The sequence below is a fragment of the Mirounga leonina genome, unplaced genomic scaffold, assembly GCF_011800145.1.
Source record: "Mirounga leonina isolate KUSES-001 unplaced genomic scaffold, KU_Mleo_1.0 Mir_176, whole genome shotgun sequence".
NCBI classification, from domain to species: Eukaryota; Metazoa; Chordata; class Mammalia; order Carnivora; family Phocidae; genus Mirounga; species Mirounga leonina.
The window spans coordinates 32,770,436-32,788,059 of NW_023270454.1; the positions used below are offsets into that span (position 1 = coordinate 32,770,436).

Consider the following 17,624-nt stretch of genomic DNA (forward strand, 5'->3'; position numbering starts at 1 on the left):
GCATGACCCAGTTTTTAATTATGAAAGCATAATATATATACACAGGGAAAACTGCATCTATTAAAAGGATGAGTTTTCACAAATTCCACATACCCATATAATCAATACCTTGATCAGATTACAGAATATTCCCAGACTGCAGAAGCCCTGCATGTCCCTTCCGGGTCACTGCCCACCCTCCCAAGGGTTGCCACTGTGCTGACTTCTAACAGAATAGGTGACTTGTGCGTCCCCTGTTTTAACCCCATCAGCATCAGGGGCAGTTGGTGTCAGCAGATGAGAAATCGTGTGGTGGTTCATTAAAGTCCTTTTCAAGTATTAGTTCCCTTGACCCCATCGTTCTCTCGTGACATAGGCAGGTGACAGGCAATGTTCCCATCCATGGCGGCTGCTGAGGCACAGCTGACTTGCTTAGTCACAGAGCCCTACAATAAGTCAGCAGAAACCCGACCTTTCAGCCAGAGCCCCTGGCAGGCTCCCAGCTTCCCTGCACCATCTGACCTCTGCGGGCATCATGCCCATCGGCTGCAGCTCTTTGCTGAGCCACCTGGGCCCTGCTGGGAGGGCACACAGGTTTGAGAGGTGATGTAGGTGCCTGCGACAAGCTCTTGGCCCTGTCCTCCAAGAGGCCTCAACGGTGACAAACCTCAGAACCTCAAAGATGCATTCGGTTGTGGGAAACAGCCAAACACTGAGGCGTGTGTGGAAAGCGATGGGCTGGTACGCTCAAGTCACTCTTAATAATTTCTCTTTTAGAAATTCCTTTGAAGCCAGATGATAAGCCATAGTTCTCTTATCCCGTGGTTGAGTCATCTTTATGAGGAAAGATAAGCATGTTGGACAACCCGCCATTTTTCACACGTGTGCCCACCAGAGCACAGAGCCCCAGGCAATTGTCGCTAGGCATACACGACGTAGCCACAAAATAGACTTCCCTACTAATCCCAGTTAACCATGTATTGAGCACCGTCTAGGCACCAGGATATACTTCCCATGTTAATGACAACCCCAAAAGAGCATTTTCCCCATGTCTCCCATTTTACAGGGGAGAAACTGAGCCTCAGATGGTAAGTGGCTTTGCCAAGGTAACCCGGTTAGGAATAGCAGAGTCAGGATTTGAATCAGGGTTGTCCAGAACCAAAGCCCACACTCCCCTGTCAGCCTTCACAGGTCCCTAGGAAGGCCCTAAGGGGGGGCAACCACAAAGACCAGCAATGGGGGGGCTCTTTGAGCCCCTTCTGAGGAGATGGGTGAGGCCACTTGTGTGTGATATGAGCCAGTGGAGCAGAGAGGTGGGCTACAGTGCGGCCCCAATGTCCCTCAGACTCTCGCAAGGACCATATTACCAGAATCAAGGAACGTGAGCCCTGATGGGAACTTGGAGGGCATGGACCCCGCCTTCTCTAGAGGAATAAGGAGACAGACATTTAGAGAGGACATATAACTGGCCCAGGGTCATCCGGAGCAGGATGAGGAGGTCTCATGAATTCCAGGCCTCTGCTCTTTCCCCAACGTCTGGTGGTCTCCTTTTTGCCAGTGCCTGCTGACACTGGGGCACTAGATGGTTTTCTCCTTTCTGTCCTGCCTTCTTGGCAACCAGGGCAGCAGGTTTTATGCGGGGGGACGACACACCCTGCCAGGTGGCCACAGGGCAGCAGGTGATCCTACGGCAGAGTCAGGAAGGAGTGTGCTGGGCTGTGGAGAGAGAGCCTCTTGCTCCTCATGCTTCCACTGGGCTTTGTTGCCTGAAGGAGACTCCAGACAGTGTGTTCCCTTGGCCTCTCCCTGAACCAACCTGCCTGCCGTGATGTGGAGAGCACCTCCCCTCCATGTGAGCATCGGGCAAACGTTTTCCCAGAGAAAGGACACCAGGAGTCCCAGGTGGGAGGGAATCCCCTGAAGACTTTGGCCTCAAAGATGAAGTCATGGGCCTTGGAAGCGAATGCATTTTATAGATCCAATAAATCAGATACAACCTGGCTATTGAGGTTCTGTCAGGCATCCTGGAGCCCTGCCTTGCTCACTCTACTGGAGGAGGAAGCAGAAAGAGAGGCAAACCTGGGGTTAGGGGCCTGCCCAAGGTCACTCAGCCAGATAGGGACAGAGTCCAGGTGAGGACCCACTGCCCCAAGTCAGCAGGCTGCTGTGGAACGTGCTGGCCCCGCTGCCTGACTCACATGGGTCTCTGAAGCCTTCTGGGTGGGTCAGCCCACATCGCTGGAGGCCCTGAGCTGTTGCCAGGTGTGGGCTCTGACCTAGAACAGTGATAATGGCAAACACTTAGACTGTCTTACCGTATTGAGCTATTTATCGGCTGCTCTGAAGCTACGCAAAGCTATGATTCTCAAGCATGGATGTTAAGCGATCGGCTGAAGGTCACACAGCCGTTAAATAGCAGAGCAGGCCGTGGCCTAGCTGCCAGCAGAGGGCAGGCACCCTGCCACGTCTGTCTCCCCAGCATCCCCAGAAATGATCCAGGGCCCTTCACAAATCAGATGGGGGGTCATGCTTGAAATGCCTGGGGGCTGCTTCTGTTGGCTCTCTGTGCCCAAGGGTGTGGCTTTTCCAGCATCTAAGGACCCTCTTCTTCCAGAAGCTCACTGCACCCTCCCAGGGGCCTTCAACTGGGAGTCCCTGAGGACCACACCTTTACCTCTTCAACCCAAGTGTGGGCAGGTGCAGAGGCGTGCCAGTGAGGGAGGGGCGCTGGGCAGTGGTGCCCCTCTTAGGTGCCCCTGGATCTACTCAGCCACTGAGTCTGGGGCAGTCATTTCAGAGATTTGAAGTCTTCCAGGTGGAAGGGATGTGGAGGGCCTCCAGCCCAGGGAGGTGGACCCCACTACCAGATCCTTATTATCCTTTTTCAGTTTAAACAGTCTCGGTGGCTCATCCTCGAGCATGGTGCCCAACCCTTGGCTGTCCCAGTCATTCTCCTCTGTCATCCTCCAGCTCATCAAGGTTCCTCCTGAAAGGTGTCCCAGGGCTGGGGACAGGGTCCAGATGTGGACCGACAAGGTGGACCTCATGCTGGGTGCTATCATTCCATGAATGTGGCCAAAGATGGGGCTTCAGGTAGCCATGTGAGACCACTGACTCGCACACTCCCCTCTCATCTCTCCCAGAATGAATTCCTCCGCCAAAACATGGGAATGACAAGTTTCACCTCCCACTGGGTCACAGGGATGGTGGGTGTGTGGTGAGTAAGTCTGCAAAGCTGTGAGCTTCTGGGGAGAAAAGTACTAGCCAGATTTTAGTCCTTTATGAGCTGGTTGAGGAAAACAGGGGCTTGGGAAAGGGCTGAGAGCATCAGGCAACTGAGCCAGGTGCTTATCTAGTGACTTCTTTCTATTGTACCGGAGTCAAATCTGACCTTGGGAGTAGGAGGCCCTGTGGGGGTGGGGAGGCCATTTTGCTCTCTGTCTCAGCAGTGGCAAGAAGCCTGCCCTGAAGGCAGCCCACCTCTTCTTTCTCCTCCCTGGGGATGAATCAGCAGGTGGGAAGTACTGATGCCCTGGGAAAGAAGAAAATACAGCTGACCAGCGAGGCTGACGTCTCTCCGCTCAGCCACAGCTGAATGGAGGTACTGTTCTTTCTGCTGGGGCAACTTCCAGTGCTGAACCATCATTTTAATCCAAATACAGCTCAGACTCCTCTAGTGCATCTGCCCAAACTGGCGAAGTGGCTATCCCTGAAAGTGGCAAGGGTGTCCAGATTCTCCCAGCTAACGTCTCAGGCTGACGGGGAGCCGTTTATAGCAAGAAATAGCGAGAGGTAGCTTATTCTGGACTCACTGCTTTGGAAGGAACCAGGGCCCGGTCCTCCTTCCAGGGAGAGCTTTCCCACTCTAAAACAGGGTGGGGGGCTATTTTCCCACACCCCTTCTTCTGCTTGCATTCTGGAGACGGCCCGTGTGCGCCAGGCTCCCATCCGGCACCAGTCAGCACCCTGGAGAGCTGCCCCCCCACCGCCTTCCTGACCGGGGAGGTCAGCACAGACGCTGGTCTGCCCAGCCCTAGCGCACAGCAAGAAGCAACTGCGGCCACTGGGCACAGCTCCCAAGAGCTGAGCTGAAGTGACGCTCATGAAGGCTGTGGAAAGCTCCAGAACCCAAGAAGAACAGGATGCCAAAGGGCATGTTTGCTGACAAAATCTCACTGTGGGGACTCACATGGGTGTGGTATTATTCAGCATGTATTCGCTAATTGCTTCACAGACACTGAATTATGACCTTCCTAAAGGGCAGCCATTGCAAGACTTGAGTGAAGTGTCACTTCCTATGTTCCTCTGGAGCCATTGTTCCAGAAGCTCTGATATTGCATCACTGAGAGCTCCAGACTCAAAGGAATGGCCAAGGAAGGGTATGATTGAAGGTGCTTCTCTGTCTGAAGATCCAAATCACATCAACTCCTCAGCATCCTATAAGGCTCTCCTCCTAACCGGGCGCTGAGCTCAGAATACATTTTCTGCATCACTTGCCCAGGAGAAAAGCACCTGCATTTCCTGACAGAGGCTCGGAGAGGGGCCCAACCCAGGGAACAGCCCATCGGCCCCTAATCAGGACCCCAGTCTCTGGCTTCTCTCCAGCCCACTGGTTCTCAACAGCAGGGTGAAAAATGGATCCCTGGGGAGTTAAAATGCAACTTTGGGGGCCCCACCAGAAAGATTGTGACTTGATATAGGTCTAGGGTGGGGACAGGAGTCACCCACCAGCCCCAGGGATTCTGTTGCACCCTGGAGCACTCCACACTGGGGGAGGCTGTGTGCCACTGGCCTCTCCGATACTTTCAGGGGTCAGGAGACACTGCAGGGTTCACCACCTGCAGCAAACATCTGGCCCTCCCTGAATGACCCACTTGCCCAGCTACCCAGTGTCCTTAGCCACACAGGCGACCTCCCCGCAATCCCTGCCACCTTCCCGTTGGTTATCAGAAGGCAAGGGCGTGTGGTTGAATCCAGCCTCCCTCCTGGAAAATTGAAAGCAGAAGTTGAACACGTGTGCTCTCTGTTGGGAAGAATAAACAAAAGGTAGTCTCCAATACAGAAATGGCTCACATTTACTGGAGTCACCTGGGAGATGGGAGCCTCTGTGTCTGACCTCCGGAGCGGAGAGGACTTTTCTTCTGCAGCAGTGAAGAGTGAACATTCCTGGTGCCCTCAAGTTGCTAGGCCTTAACTCTGCTTAACCTCTGCTTAACCTTTGCTGCCGCAAAGCTGGGGAGGGATGTTCCTAGCACCCTGGCATTTCATTGTCCTGCAGGAACTCCACTACAAGTGAGATTTCTTGTATAGAAACGTCAATGCCATGGTCCACCCATGGATGAGTTAAATAGGTTTTTCATGAGTTGCATTACCCACAGTGCATGACACAGTTGCTCTGGGAAAGTGCATTGTCAACTCCTCATCATCTAATTGGCAAGCAGACTCAGCGAATATCATCAGCTATGACTCAGCCCTTGAGTGTTTCTAAGGAGGCTGGGGGCAAACTCCAGGCCTGATTCCAAAGGCCTGGCATAAATGCATCAATACGGACCTCAAGCAGATCTTCATTGAAAGACCAAGACACCTTCATTCCACAGGGTGATGGTCAGGTTGTGCCAGGGTCCTGGTGGGCCCTGGGTCAAGGGCCCATGAATGACTGGCCTATGAGCCGCTGCCTGTGGTTGTGACCTCTCCTGCAGTGGGGTCCAATTGTCCTACCTACCCACCAGGAAGCCAAAGCTTCATTGCAGAGCTGTGGCCTGGAAGACAGAAAAGCCATTTTCTTCAACTACAAGAATGTCACTTCTGTCTTCACTGAGGTGATCCAGTGAGCCATGAGGCACTTTACTGGAAGATATTTGCAGATGAACTCCCCCCACCCAAGGGGAGCCTGCTCTGTGTTATTTTCAACCCTGCCACAGATTTAGTCCAAGCTATGCAAGATTATTCCATAGATGCTGAGTAGAGTGACCCCGCCAATCCACTGTCCTCCATTTTTGTGTGTGTTCACATCCCAAATAATTTTAAGAAGTACTTAGTGAGTTGGATGCCTGGGTGGCTCAGTTGGTAAAGCGTCCGACTCTTGGTTTTGACTCAGGTCATGATTTTAGGGTTGTGAGATCAAGCCTGGCGTCGGGCTCCACGCTCAGCTAGTGGAGTCTGCTTGAGATTCTTGCTCCTCCCCTTGCTCTCTTGTGCTCTTTCTCTCTCAAATAAATAAATAAATAAAATCTTTAAAAAAAAAAAAAAAACAGGACTCAGTGAGTAACCAGATGGGCTGTTCCCTGGGTTGGGCCCCTCTCTGAACCTCTGTCAGGAAATGCAGGTGCTTTTCTCCTGGGCAAGTGATGCAGAAAATGTATTCTGAGCCCAGCGCCCGGTTAGGAGGAGAGCCTTATAGGATCCTGAGGAGTTGGTGTGATTTGGATCTTCAGACAGAGAAGCACCTTCAATCATACCCTTGGCCAGTCCCTTATTCTAACTTGGTTTATGTTTGATGCTTATATGTGTTTGAAGATACATACCAAAAAACAAAACAAAACAACTCCTCACTTTTTCGCTGGGGGCAGTACTGGAACGTGAATCCAGCCCCAAACGGGACATAGAGCTTACTAAAAAAAAAAAAAAAAAAAAGTGTAGGAATTGAGAATAAAGTTTAAGTTTCAATGGAAAATTCTGTGAAATTGCAAAATATCATCATCGCCAGATGGGAGGAGGTAGGATATTGTACCCTTAGAGGCAGAAGCTGGTGAATTTGTACACCTTGAAGGGCTGAATTGATAGTTCCAACAAACTATTCTGGGACCTCCCACCATAATACATAAAGAAGCAGAATTTTGAAAGAACAATTTGGAACAACTGTGGTCCCTTTAAACTCACCATGTGTCTTTAGGGGGACTGGAACACAGGTTCCTTGTGAAAGCCATAAAATAAAAGGGTAAAAAGAAAACTACTTGAGATCCACTGTGAAAATAGTCTTCTTTTTTGATGTCAGTAACGCCTGATATAACAGGTTGAAGTTATAGGAAGGGGTCCAGTGGCCCAACCAGCTTATAACAGGCAAAACCAGGCTCTCAGTGTCCATGGGGCAGACTGCAACTTACCAGGACATCATCTACTTTTTAAAAAAAATTTTTTTAAAGATTTATTTATTTGAGAGAGAGAGCACGAGTTGGGGGAGGGATTGAGGGAGAGGGAGAGAGCGAGTCTCAAGCAGACTTTGCGCTGAGCACAGAGCCCCCAGGAGGGGCTTGGGCCCACGACCCGGAGATCACCACCTGAGCCGAAAGCAAGCGTTGGACACTCAACCAACTGTGCCACCCAGGTGCTGTTCATCTACTCTCCTGTTGGTGCCTGACCCAGGGATCATTGTCTAAACCCCTTCAGATCAAGCGCGAGAGTAGCCAGGACTAACACTTGACATGAAGCCCCGAGGTGTGAGGTGCATCTTCCGAACAATTCCCCTTTCTTCTCATATAAGCACCAGCACTGCATTTCAAATCAAACCACTCCTCCCTCCCTCTCTGCTCATTCCTGAGGCAGCCGCAGAAGCGAGCTGTGATTTCCCAATAGTGTCCCGAGCCAACATGCATGAGGACACATAGAAGCAGATCCAGACTTGCTGGCCCCACAGAGATTACACAAAGCTTGGCCCATAACATGGAATAACGCATGTACGAGGTGCTGAACATTCCATCGATGGCCTGCGTGTCAGATGCATGCTTGCATTCCCACACGTCTGGCGCAAAGCCTGCTCTCTAGGCCTTCAGTTAAACACAGTTTCCGGAGTACCGAGAAGATACACACCAACAGCCTAATTTGACTTGAGGGATCACAGTTGTTCCAAATTGTTCTTTCAAAATTCTGCTTCTTTATGTATTATGGTGGGAGGTCCCAAAATAGTTTGTTGGAACTATCAATTCAGCCCTTCAAGGTGTACAAATTCACCAGCTTCTGCCTCTAAGGGTACAATATCCTGAGGACAAGACCACTGTATCTCAAACCTGTTGCACCTCCTGCATCCGGGCCTTTCTGTGTGCAGGAAATTATATATTCTTCCACCAAGATCACACTCACACACACACACACACACACACACACCCATCAACAGAGTAAGTTGAAGATAAAACACAACTCCCATAAACAGGAACTTTATTAAACTACATGTTACATAAAAGAACATATAAATGGACCTTTAAATACATTCAGTTCATCTTAAACAAATTTATATAGAAACTTATTTACAGTCCTCCATTATATACTTAAATTATTTTTCAAAGCTTACTACCGATAAAAGGTAATAGAATGATCACCTGCTCATACAGATGCATACACATAGGGTCCACAGGGCTAAGTAAAACACTGCTTCTCAAGAAACTCAGCTTATTAGATTTCAAAGCAACAGCAAGTTCTGAAGGTGCTTTCTTTTGAGCAGGCCTTTGACATGAGGCCTCTGCTAGGGAGGTGCTGGGGGTCGGTTTGGAGAAGCTGGTCCTGGGGTAGGTGGGTCCTTGGTTGTTTATAATAACTCAGACTCTTGGAGCTGGAGGGACTCTTAGAAACTATCACTGAGGCCATGCCCCCACTTCCAAAGATTGGGAAACAGAGGCCGAGGGAGAGGGAGTGATTGGCCAAAGTCACACAGCATCAGCGAGAGCAGGGACTGGAACCCTGGTTGCCAGGGTCCCACCTGGAGGTCCTGACCTCATCACTATCCACAGACTTTTTTTTTTTTTAAGATCGATTTATTTTAGGGAGGGAGAGAGTGCACATGAGTGGGGGGAGGGGCAGAGGGAGAGGAAGAGAGAGAATCCCAAGCAGACTCTGTGCTGAGCGTGGAGCCCAACGGAGGGCTCCATCCAACAACCCTGAGATCACGACCTGAGCCAAAATCACGAGTCAGATGCTTAACCAACTGAGCCACGCAGGAGCCCCTTATCCACCAACTTTTGACCACTTTCATCCATTTCCACCCACCCATAGGCCCTATGTTTTCAATATTGTCGTCTGCATGGTTAAATATATGATTTCTTAGGCTTTTTGAGACGGTGAAAAACAGTGCAGGATTCCCATAACCATCTTTGTGGGGCCCAGGAAATATCTACCCAAGGCCATTTTTATAAGAGGTTTTGTGGTCAAGTGCCTTACTTCTTTTACCATAAAGTTTACCGTTTCAATTTAGCTGACTTATGGAAGCTCAGAGTTTCCAGTTAATTTGGATGGAAGGCAACATTCTACAGGAGGAAGACTGTAACATCAACCACGGGGATTTGCTGAAATTCATCTACCACTGTTGGTACTAAAATAAGGTTTCACTCAGGTTTCAGTAAGTGACCGAAAGTGAAAAAAGGCAGGCAGCAACTTTAACAAGAAAGTTTCAAGAACCCCCCTCATTTCCTAATTAGTCTCAAAAGGAAGTCTTGAAATGGGCAGTGAGTACAAACAGTACGTGTTTTCTCCTTTCTTTTGAATAAAGCTTATTCTTTCCAAATTTTCCTGATGATATAAATTCTTCTGAAAGCAGGGTTGAGTTTTTGTTTTTGTTTCTTTGGTCTGTTTTTAAAAACTTGATTTGGTTTTTGTCGGGATTTAAAGACCACTGTACCAAAGAAGAGATGTATCCTCAGTGACACAGATATACAGACTCTCCAGGCTCCAAGTCGGGTTAGCAAGAGAAGGGCTGGCTGTAGGCAGAGAGAGAGAAGGGAGGGAGAAGACTGGGAGACAGAAGGGTTTATTCTTCCCTCTAACTAGAGTGAACCCAAGTCATAGCAGCCTTCACTCTGTTTCACAACAGACACGCAAATGGGCAAACACGGAAGGGGAAGATGTGCTCAGCTGAAGAACCCCTGATGCCTTTCCATTGAGAGATGGCACTTCTAAGTTTGGGAAGATGCAGCATTTTGCCAGGGCCTGCTGTCCGTCTGTGCCTGAACACACAAGAGCGTCCAATTTCCATCCACCAGTCTCACCTTCCCTCCTGCCCACACGCTAACCCTCACCCAAAGTCACGCAGAGAGAGATGAGCGAGGCAGAGCCTTCAAGGAGACGGTGCCAATCACAGAACACCCAGGGCTTGCGCAGAAGTCCAGTTGCCAGCAATGGCCGGTGTGTGGGCAGGTGGAACCATGAGGCCAAGGAACACAGGAAAATAAAGTCTTCAGGTTAAGGGTTTTGTCTCCTTTTCCTGGGAGGCATTTCATTCTGCAAAAGGAACTAAATTAATTTGTGTAATATTGAAAAATAAGTTTGACATATAAAAACTGGCCAAAATTCTTTTGTTTTAACTCCGTAGGTAAGACTGTCAGCTTGCACATCTGCATTTTTGTGGGGTCTCTGCTTTGGGAGGGGGTTCCTCCAGGGTGTGCGAGGGAGGCACCCGCCCAGACTTGGGACTTTACAGTAGTTGTCAGCTCAGCAGGGGACAGTCCACAGGCCTCCCGCACGGGCACCTGCAGTGACGTTGAGCGTTAGTGGGGCGCCCGTGGACCACTTTATGCGGAACAGACATTCGGAGCTGGCCCTTCTTCACAGGAGTCAGTCCTCACAATCTGACTTCACTTCCGTAAGGGATCGAGCATTTTCCCTAGCGTGGTCCGATCGGAGTTTTTCGGTCTGAGGGAGGCCCTTTCCCCAGCCCCTCGGCCCTTCACAGGGGCCTCTGTGTTGGCACTGGAAGCCCCAGCAGACTCTGGACACTTTTGGGGGGTCCGGGCGCTACTGGCCCGCCGCAGGGTGCTGCTGTCCTTGGGGGCAGCATCCTCGGGGCCACCCTTGGGCCTCAGCTGACGCTGGGAAACAGTCCGAGTGATGCCGGGGGCTTTGGCCACAGGAGAGGAATCTGTTCTCGTGAACCGAGAGGAGGAGGCAACTGTGTTTCGGGCAAAGCTCGGCACGGGAGGCGGGACACGGGGGACGCTGGGGGCCGGCGGGGCCTTGGGCTCCTCTTCAGGGCTCTCCGGGTCCTGGGAGTTGGAGCGGCAGATCTTGTTTTCATCGGGCTTCTGTCTGGGGACGTTCCTGAGAGGCTTGGCGCTGGGCTTCTTGAGAGAGCCCCTCTGCTGCAGGGGGGGCTCCTTCCCTGACCTGGCGCTGCCGGAGCCGCCGCTTACCCTACCCAGCCTCTGCTCCTCCGCCACCGCGGCCCCCGCCACAGCCCCCGTTGAGGACTGCTTGGGCGACACGTCCGAGGTCCCCCGCACGGAGCTCCGGCGCGACCACGGCGCGTCTGTGCCGCTGGGGGTCTCCCGAGGGGGCCGCTTCCAGCCCACCGAGCCCCGGCTTCTGGAGATGGGCACGACTTTGCGCATGCTCTCACTCTCGGAGGCGGTCAAGGTCCGCACGGGCTTGGGCACCGCCCCCTGGGCCCCCTGGCTCCGCCGGACAGGGACAGTGGCGGGCTTGGAGGCCCCCTGCGACGCCTCCTTGAGGGCGCTTCTCTTCGGTGCTATCGCATCCTTCCCTCTGGCGGGTCTGTCCCGGGGAAGGCTGTCCTTGCAGGAGGGCTGGCTCTTCCCAGAGACTGGAGCAGAAGCCTCCCCGAGGGGGCTGGAAGTGGGGTGAGAGGAGACCTGGCTGCCTGTCTCCCCAGCCCCAGAGGACAGGGAGCCATCCCCCCCGCCCCCCTCCCCCGGCTCCGAGCAGTCCAGGGTCAGCGAGCAGTCGGTGGCGTCGGAGATGTAGAACAGAGGCCCGGAGTCTTTGCTCTCATGGTCGCTGCTGCCCACAGATACTAGAACCTTGCCACCGGGTTCCTCAGGTGCGGCCCCGTCTCCCTCCAGGGCTGGGCTGAGACCGCCCCGGGCCTCTGTGCCCACAGGCATCGGGCCGCCGTGGCTGGCACCGAGGGACTGCACGCTCCCATCCCCCAGAGACACCGGCTCCATGGGGCTGAGGTCATTATTCAGGGTCAACCGGGGCGCCTCCTCTGGGCCCTTGGATCCCTGGAGGTCGAACTGAGCCAGCCCTGTCACCAGCTCGTGCTCCTTAATCCCCAGAGCCAATGGCGAGAGTGGAGGGGACCGGGCCGGGCCCAAGCCCACAGGCTCGCTATTCCTCTTTCGGAGGATGCCCACCCCACTGCGCCGAACTCGGGGGAAGGGGGGCATAGCGTCCTCAGGCCTGGGGGCCGGGAGCTGCTGGCTCTGCCAAGATGAGGGTGGCTCGGAGGCCCCCACCTGGCCCTCTGAGGCCTGAGGTCTATGTGCTCGGCTGGGGTCCTGGGCTCTCGGGTCCCCAGGCTCCATCCAGGCCAGTGTGGGCCGGGCCTGCCGCGGGCTGCTCCGGGGCAAGCTGTGGAATTTGCTGGGCTCCTCGGGGCTGCCGGTGGAGCTCTCCAGGAAGGTCAGCAGCTCCCGGTCGGCGAAAGCGCCCAGGGAAAGGCGGGAGCGCCGGGTGTTAGGAGGTCGGTAGGAAGGGCTGACAGGCCGGGGCTGCAGGAAGGGCGGCAGGTCCTCCGCGCCCTTCTTGGTCAGCTGCTCCACGTCATTCTCACTGCTGCTCCGGCAGAATCCCCCAAGCTCCCCAGCTGCCCAGGAGCGACGCTTCTGCTCCAGCTCCTTTAGCCTCTGCAGCCGCCTCAGCTCCTGCACCGCCCGGTCGTGGTTGTCCTGAGGGAGGGGTGGAGAGAAGCCCCAAGATGCGTTAGACCCATGGGACCTGCGTGCAATTCCACAGCCACCTGCCCTAAGACCCCAAGATACAGGTGCGGAGGACAGCCTGGGTCCTAAGCTTCAGAGATACTGCGAGTTTGCAAGTGAGGAGGGTGTGGAGAGGGCTAGTTCTCCCAAAGCTGCCTGCAAAGGACTCCACCAGCTTCCAGCTTTCTGGTCAAGGCACTGTCCCTAAGTGTGGGCTGTGACTCCACACATGCTGGCCACCTCAACTCCGAGGGAACCCAGCTTGCCTTCTGAGCAGGGCAAGATAGACAGGACTTCCAGGAAAAGGCTATTTAGTCAGTGGCAGAGAGAAAAAAAAGAGGAGGACCCTGAGATCATACCTCCCTGTTGCATCTGTGTTGAATACATCTACACATGTGCACACACATGCAGCACATTCTACTTAACCATTTGGGTGCATAAATATATACTCAAGATATGAAGAGATGCCAGTCAAATCTGTTTTCTAATGCTCCCTTGGTAAGGAAACACCAGAGATGCCATGGTGTCTCGGTCCCTCATGCCCCACCCGCTTCCCACAATGAGACAAGAGGCTCTGCTTTACAAATCCTTCCACCACCCCTCACCCTGCTCCAAGTACCCAGCCCTCCCCCAACAAAACCAAACCAGAACAAACGCACATACTAAAACACACTTTAACACCTGGCTGTGCACTTTAAATATACATATATTTGTGGGACGCCTGGGTGGCTCAGTCAGTTATGCGTCTGCCTTCGGCCCAGGTCGTAATCTCCGGGTTCTGGGATCGAGTCCCACATCAGGCTCCCCGCTCAGCTAGGGGGTAATCCGCTTCTCCCTCTGCCCCACCCCAATCCTGCGCATGCGTGCTCTCGCGCGCGCGCACGCGTGCGCACACTCTAATAAAAAATCTTTTAAAAAACATATTTGTGTCATCTAAATGTGTGGATCTCACAACCCTAATCTGTTGCTGATAGCACTTTTTATTCGAAAGTCAGTTTCCTCAAATGGTGGATTTGCCTTCCAAGTTTCTGTGAGACTCTGGCTGGGGACGCGTGGCCCCTCCTTCTGCTCTGGCCTGGCCTCGCCAGTGTCCCAGGTCCCCCGGGCCCTCTCCTCCAAGGCTGCCTGGGGCGGGGGGGCAGCTCCTGGCGCTCGGGACAGCTGGGCCGAGACAATCACACAGGTGGCCTCTTGGGCCTGCAGAATTCTGACAGGAGTGAGAGCCTCGGAAAGAGCCAATTTGGCCTCTACCACCCAGCACCACCTCCCACTGCTGAGCTCACCGCTTGGACAAGGGAGAGGAAACGTGGCCGCAGGCTTAGCCTCCTTCTCTTAGCTGGAGAGAGAAAAGAGGGGTTGAGAACTCCAGTCACTCTGGCCTCCTCAGGGCCGGAGGGAAACCTGACCAGTCCCTCAGAGAAATTCAGCTATGGGCAAACCTGCTTTTAAATACAGGGAGAGGGGGGCGCCTGGGTGGCTCAGATGGTTAAGCGTCTGCCTTCGGCTCAGGTCATGATCCCGGGGTCCTGGGATCGAGTCCCGCATCGGGCTCCCTGCTGGGCGGGGAGCCTGCTTCTCTCCCTCTGCCTCTGCCTCTCTCTCTCTCTCTCTCTGACTTTCATGAATGAATGAATGAATGAATAAATAAATAAATAAATACAGGGAGAGGGATCACGCACAAGTATTTAGTTCCTCATCACCACCTGAAGTGAAGGGATGTTGTTTTGTTTTTCACTGACAGATGAGAGTCGGACTTGCAAAGCCAAGCCACCCAGAGCTCTCTGGCTCCCACACTGAACTCAGAGATGACTGGAACTGGAGGTTGAAGGGCGGGAAACGCCGCTGTATCGCTCAGACAGCAGCCGACTCCTAACTACTTGAGAATTTCGAAGCCGGTTCTGGCCGAGGAGGACACGGTCCCCGTGGTGCCAACCGCCTGGCCATGGCCATGGTGCTTGAAACAGGCGAGAGAAGGCCTTGCAATCATCCCACAGCAACAAAGCGTTCCCCGAAAGAGGAAATTCTTTCCTGGGGCGGGGGGGTGGGGGGGAGACATTCAGGACCGTCAAAGAGATTTGTTAATATCATGGCTGCCGGCGTAAGTAAACCTGCCTACCCGAGCGCTTCAGGGTGTGGAACAAGTGTGGTGTGAGCAGCACAGCAGCTGAGGCGGCCAGGGCTAGGCCCCCGGGCACGGGCAGGCGCTCGGGGCTGGGACGGCAGAGCCCCGGCCCGCGGAATCCCAACCGAGAGCCTGGCAATGCTGCCTGCGCCACGCTTCCCTGAAAGCGTGCAGACACTGAACCATCCTGCTGCCAAGGGCAGAGGGCTGGGTCTGGAAGAGGAAAACAGAAAAAGCCACACCGCTCAGAAAACCCGGAGATGCCATCAGCCATACCTGAACGGCTTTGTTGAATCTGATACAGAAGTCTCTAAATATCTGAAGGCACTCGTCCAGTTTCATGGTTTCTTTGTCTTCGCAGAAAAAATCTATAAGGGTGTGGGCCTCGTCCTGGAGCTCTTGTTTCCAGCGCTCCAGTTCGGTCAGCTTTTCCACAGCAAACTGCGGGAGAACACACAAGCACACGCTGAAGGCAACAGGCAGCTGAGGAGGCGCTCTGCGTGCCGTCTGTGCTCCCGGGTTCAACTTCAGGCCTCGGGAAAGGGGAAGGGTGACGGCAAGTCCAACGCGCTCAGAGCCAAAAGGCAAATATTTCAACCCAAACAAAGCCCTGGGGAAGCAAGAGGAACTTCTGTGGGAGGCGTGCAGGCCACCAAAGAGACTAGAGAGCTTTAATCTACAGAAGGCCACTGACACAACGGTCACCTTCAATGTCACTGAAAAATGACACAGGTGTAAAGTTGGTTTTATTGAGGAAAACTCACTCTGCATCTGTTCTTCCTTCTCTTAAAAGTGAGTCTTATACTGGCCAAGGGTTCACTTCAGGATGTCAGAAGTCCCTTGTACTGACGAGCTGTGCTGTTGAGAGGGAGTTTAAACCTCATCTCAAATGAGCTGTATCAGGGTCAGTGTCACCCCCACAGGACGGAAACCCCGGTGCCCAGACAAACGCCCCAGCCAAGGCTTCTTAACCAGGGTGCTTAGCCAAGTCAGCTAGGAAGCACTGTCTACAGTCCGTGCTTGGACATCACCCACGCACTTCAGTACGTCTGAGGTGCAACTACCACTAATATTTTGTTACAACTCCCCAGGAGATTCTGAGGAGCCCCCATGGTTAATAACTACTGCCCTATACAAGCCCATCTTCTTCACTTTCTCCTAATCCTTCCAGGACAAACTCTCCAGTGCCTCTATAGATTCAGGCATTGGGGCCCCTGGGTGGCTCAGTTGGTTAAGCGTCTGCCTTCGGCTCAGGTCATGATCCCAGGGTCCTGGGATGGAGCCCTGCATGGGGCTCCCTGCTTAGCGGGGAGCCTACTTCTCCCTCTCCCTCTGTTCCTCCCCCTGCTCATGTTCTCTCTCTTTCTCTCCTCTCTCTCAAATAAATAAAATCTTAAAAAAAAATAGATTTGGGTACCACCACAACAAAGAAGTAGAAATGAAAGAAGACTGCTCTCCTCCGGTGAGCTCCCAACCCTTTCAGGCTGGGGATCTATCAGGCGCACAAGCACCCTGCCCTGACAGCACTGCATGACGTTTACTGTTGAGCTGAAATGAGGGGACAGCAGCTTAGAGGAGTCACAACCCCATGGGGACTAAATATTTGGGATCACTCTCAAGTCTCACGTCACTTCCTGTTTCACTGGGTAACAAGGCTTATTCATATGAAGAAGGAATGCATGAAGTACATTACTTGATAAATCACACATATCATGTTTTTAAAAAGGCTTACATTTGAGAAACTTCCTTTGAGTGGAGGGACAGGCCTTGGAAATGTGACGTTATGGGTTGCGCACCCTCAAGGAGTGCAATTGCTGCTAAGACATGCCTGGAGAGTGAAGAGCAATTCTGAGAAGACTCATCACCTCCCACGCACTCTAACACACTTACCCCCTTAAAAGTCCTTTTCTTACACCAAACATATTCAAGAGGTAGTAAGAAACCAAAACCATTTAGGAAACCGAATACCAGAGAAAGTAACCATCTGAGTCAGTAGCCCAAGGCACTGTGTGCATTCATGCTCTATTATTCTTTATGGGGAGAAGGGTATTCATGAAAGGATAAATGCTTGCCTGTCATTCTTCCACAGGGGAAAGGTGGATTCCAGCCAAAAATAACTCAACTGCAGAAAAATAGGACTCTTGACAAGAACCTACATGGGAGCTTAGCCCCGCCTCCCTTGTCTCATCACTAGATCCCGTGGGGATGGAGACAGAACCAGGAAGGAAAAACTTACACGCACTGCAGTCATCCTGAGGACTCCAGAAAGTGAAACATTCTGAATATGGGTGTGGAAAATCACCCAGCTCAGAGGGTTTTTCTTTGCCAAGAGTTAGTTTTCTGCACAGTTAGGACCCCAAATGACAAAGTCCAAAGCTGCCCTGGCTGAGTATAACTGACAAGACGTGAGCAGTTGTGCTAGGAAATTCAACTTCTCACATCCCACCTGCCTGCTCCAGACCCAAGTTCCAAACCAATTTATTCGTTATTTCTTGCCCAGATGGTCAGAATACTGAAACGGATTTACAAAACTGTGTTCTTGTCTTTTTTCTCCTCAAACAACTTCAATCTTTCCCCATGGCTAAGAGCACAGTCCCATGTTTTCAGAGTGGCATTCAAAACCCTTCATGGCCTGGCCCTACCCTACGTTACAGAATTACACCCTCTCCGCTATTTAAAAAGAAATTGAATATAAAAAAGAAAAATAAATAGCCGTGTGGGAACATTTTATTTACACAGATAAAAATGACTACTAGAAAGAAGCATTTAGAGTTAAAACAAGGTCTCCTTGAAAGAGCAGTCCAGGGGTACAGCTGAGACAGAGCTGTTTTTCATCATACGCCTTTCTGCACTGCTATGTATAGCATAAAATATTAATGTTTAAT

At 52.3% G+C, this 17,624-nt stretch overlaps 1 protein-coding gene across 1 annotated transcript in view; it reads right to left on the reverse strand.

Annotated features, from left to right (window-relative positions):
* Window positions 1–8,857: 8,857 nt before the first annotated feature.
* FHDC1 (FH2 domain containing 1) overlaps window positions 8,858–17,624 on the reverse strand; it is a 43,513-nt gene continuing 34,746 nt past the window's right edge. The window contains exons 12-13 of the mRNA XM_035022876.1: window positions 15,016–15,180; window positions 8,858–12,587 (exon numbers count right to left, since the gene is read on the reverse strand). Coding sequence (XP_034878767.1) covers window positions 10,536–12,587; window positions 15,016–15,180 — 2,217 coding nt within the window. The 3' untranslated portion in view covers window positions 8,858–10,535. The remainder of the gene's footprint in view (window positions 12,588–15,015; window positions 15,181–17,624) is intronic.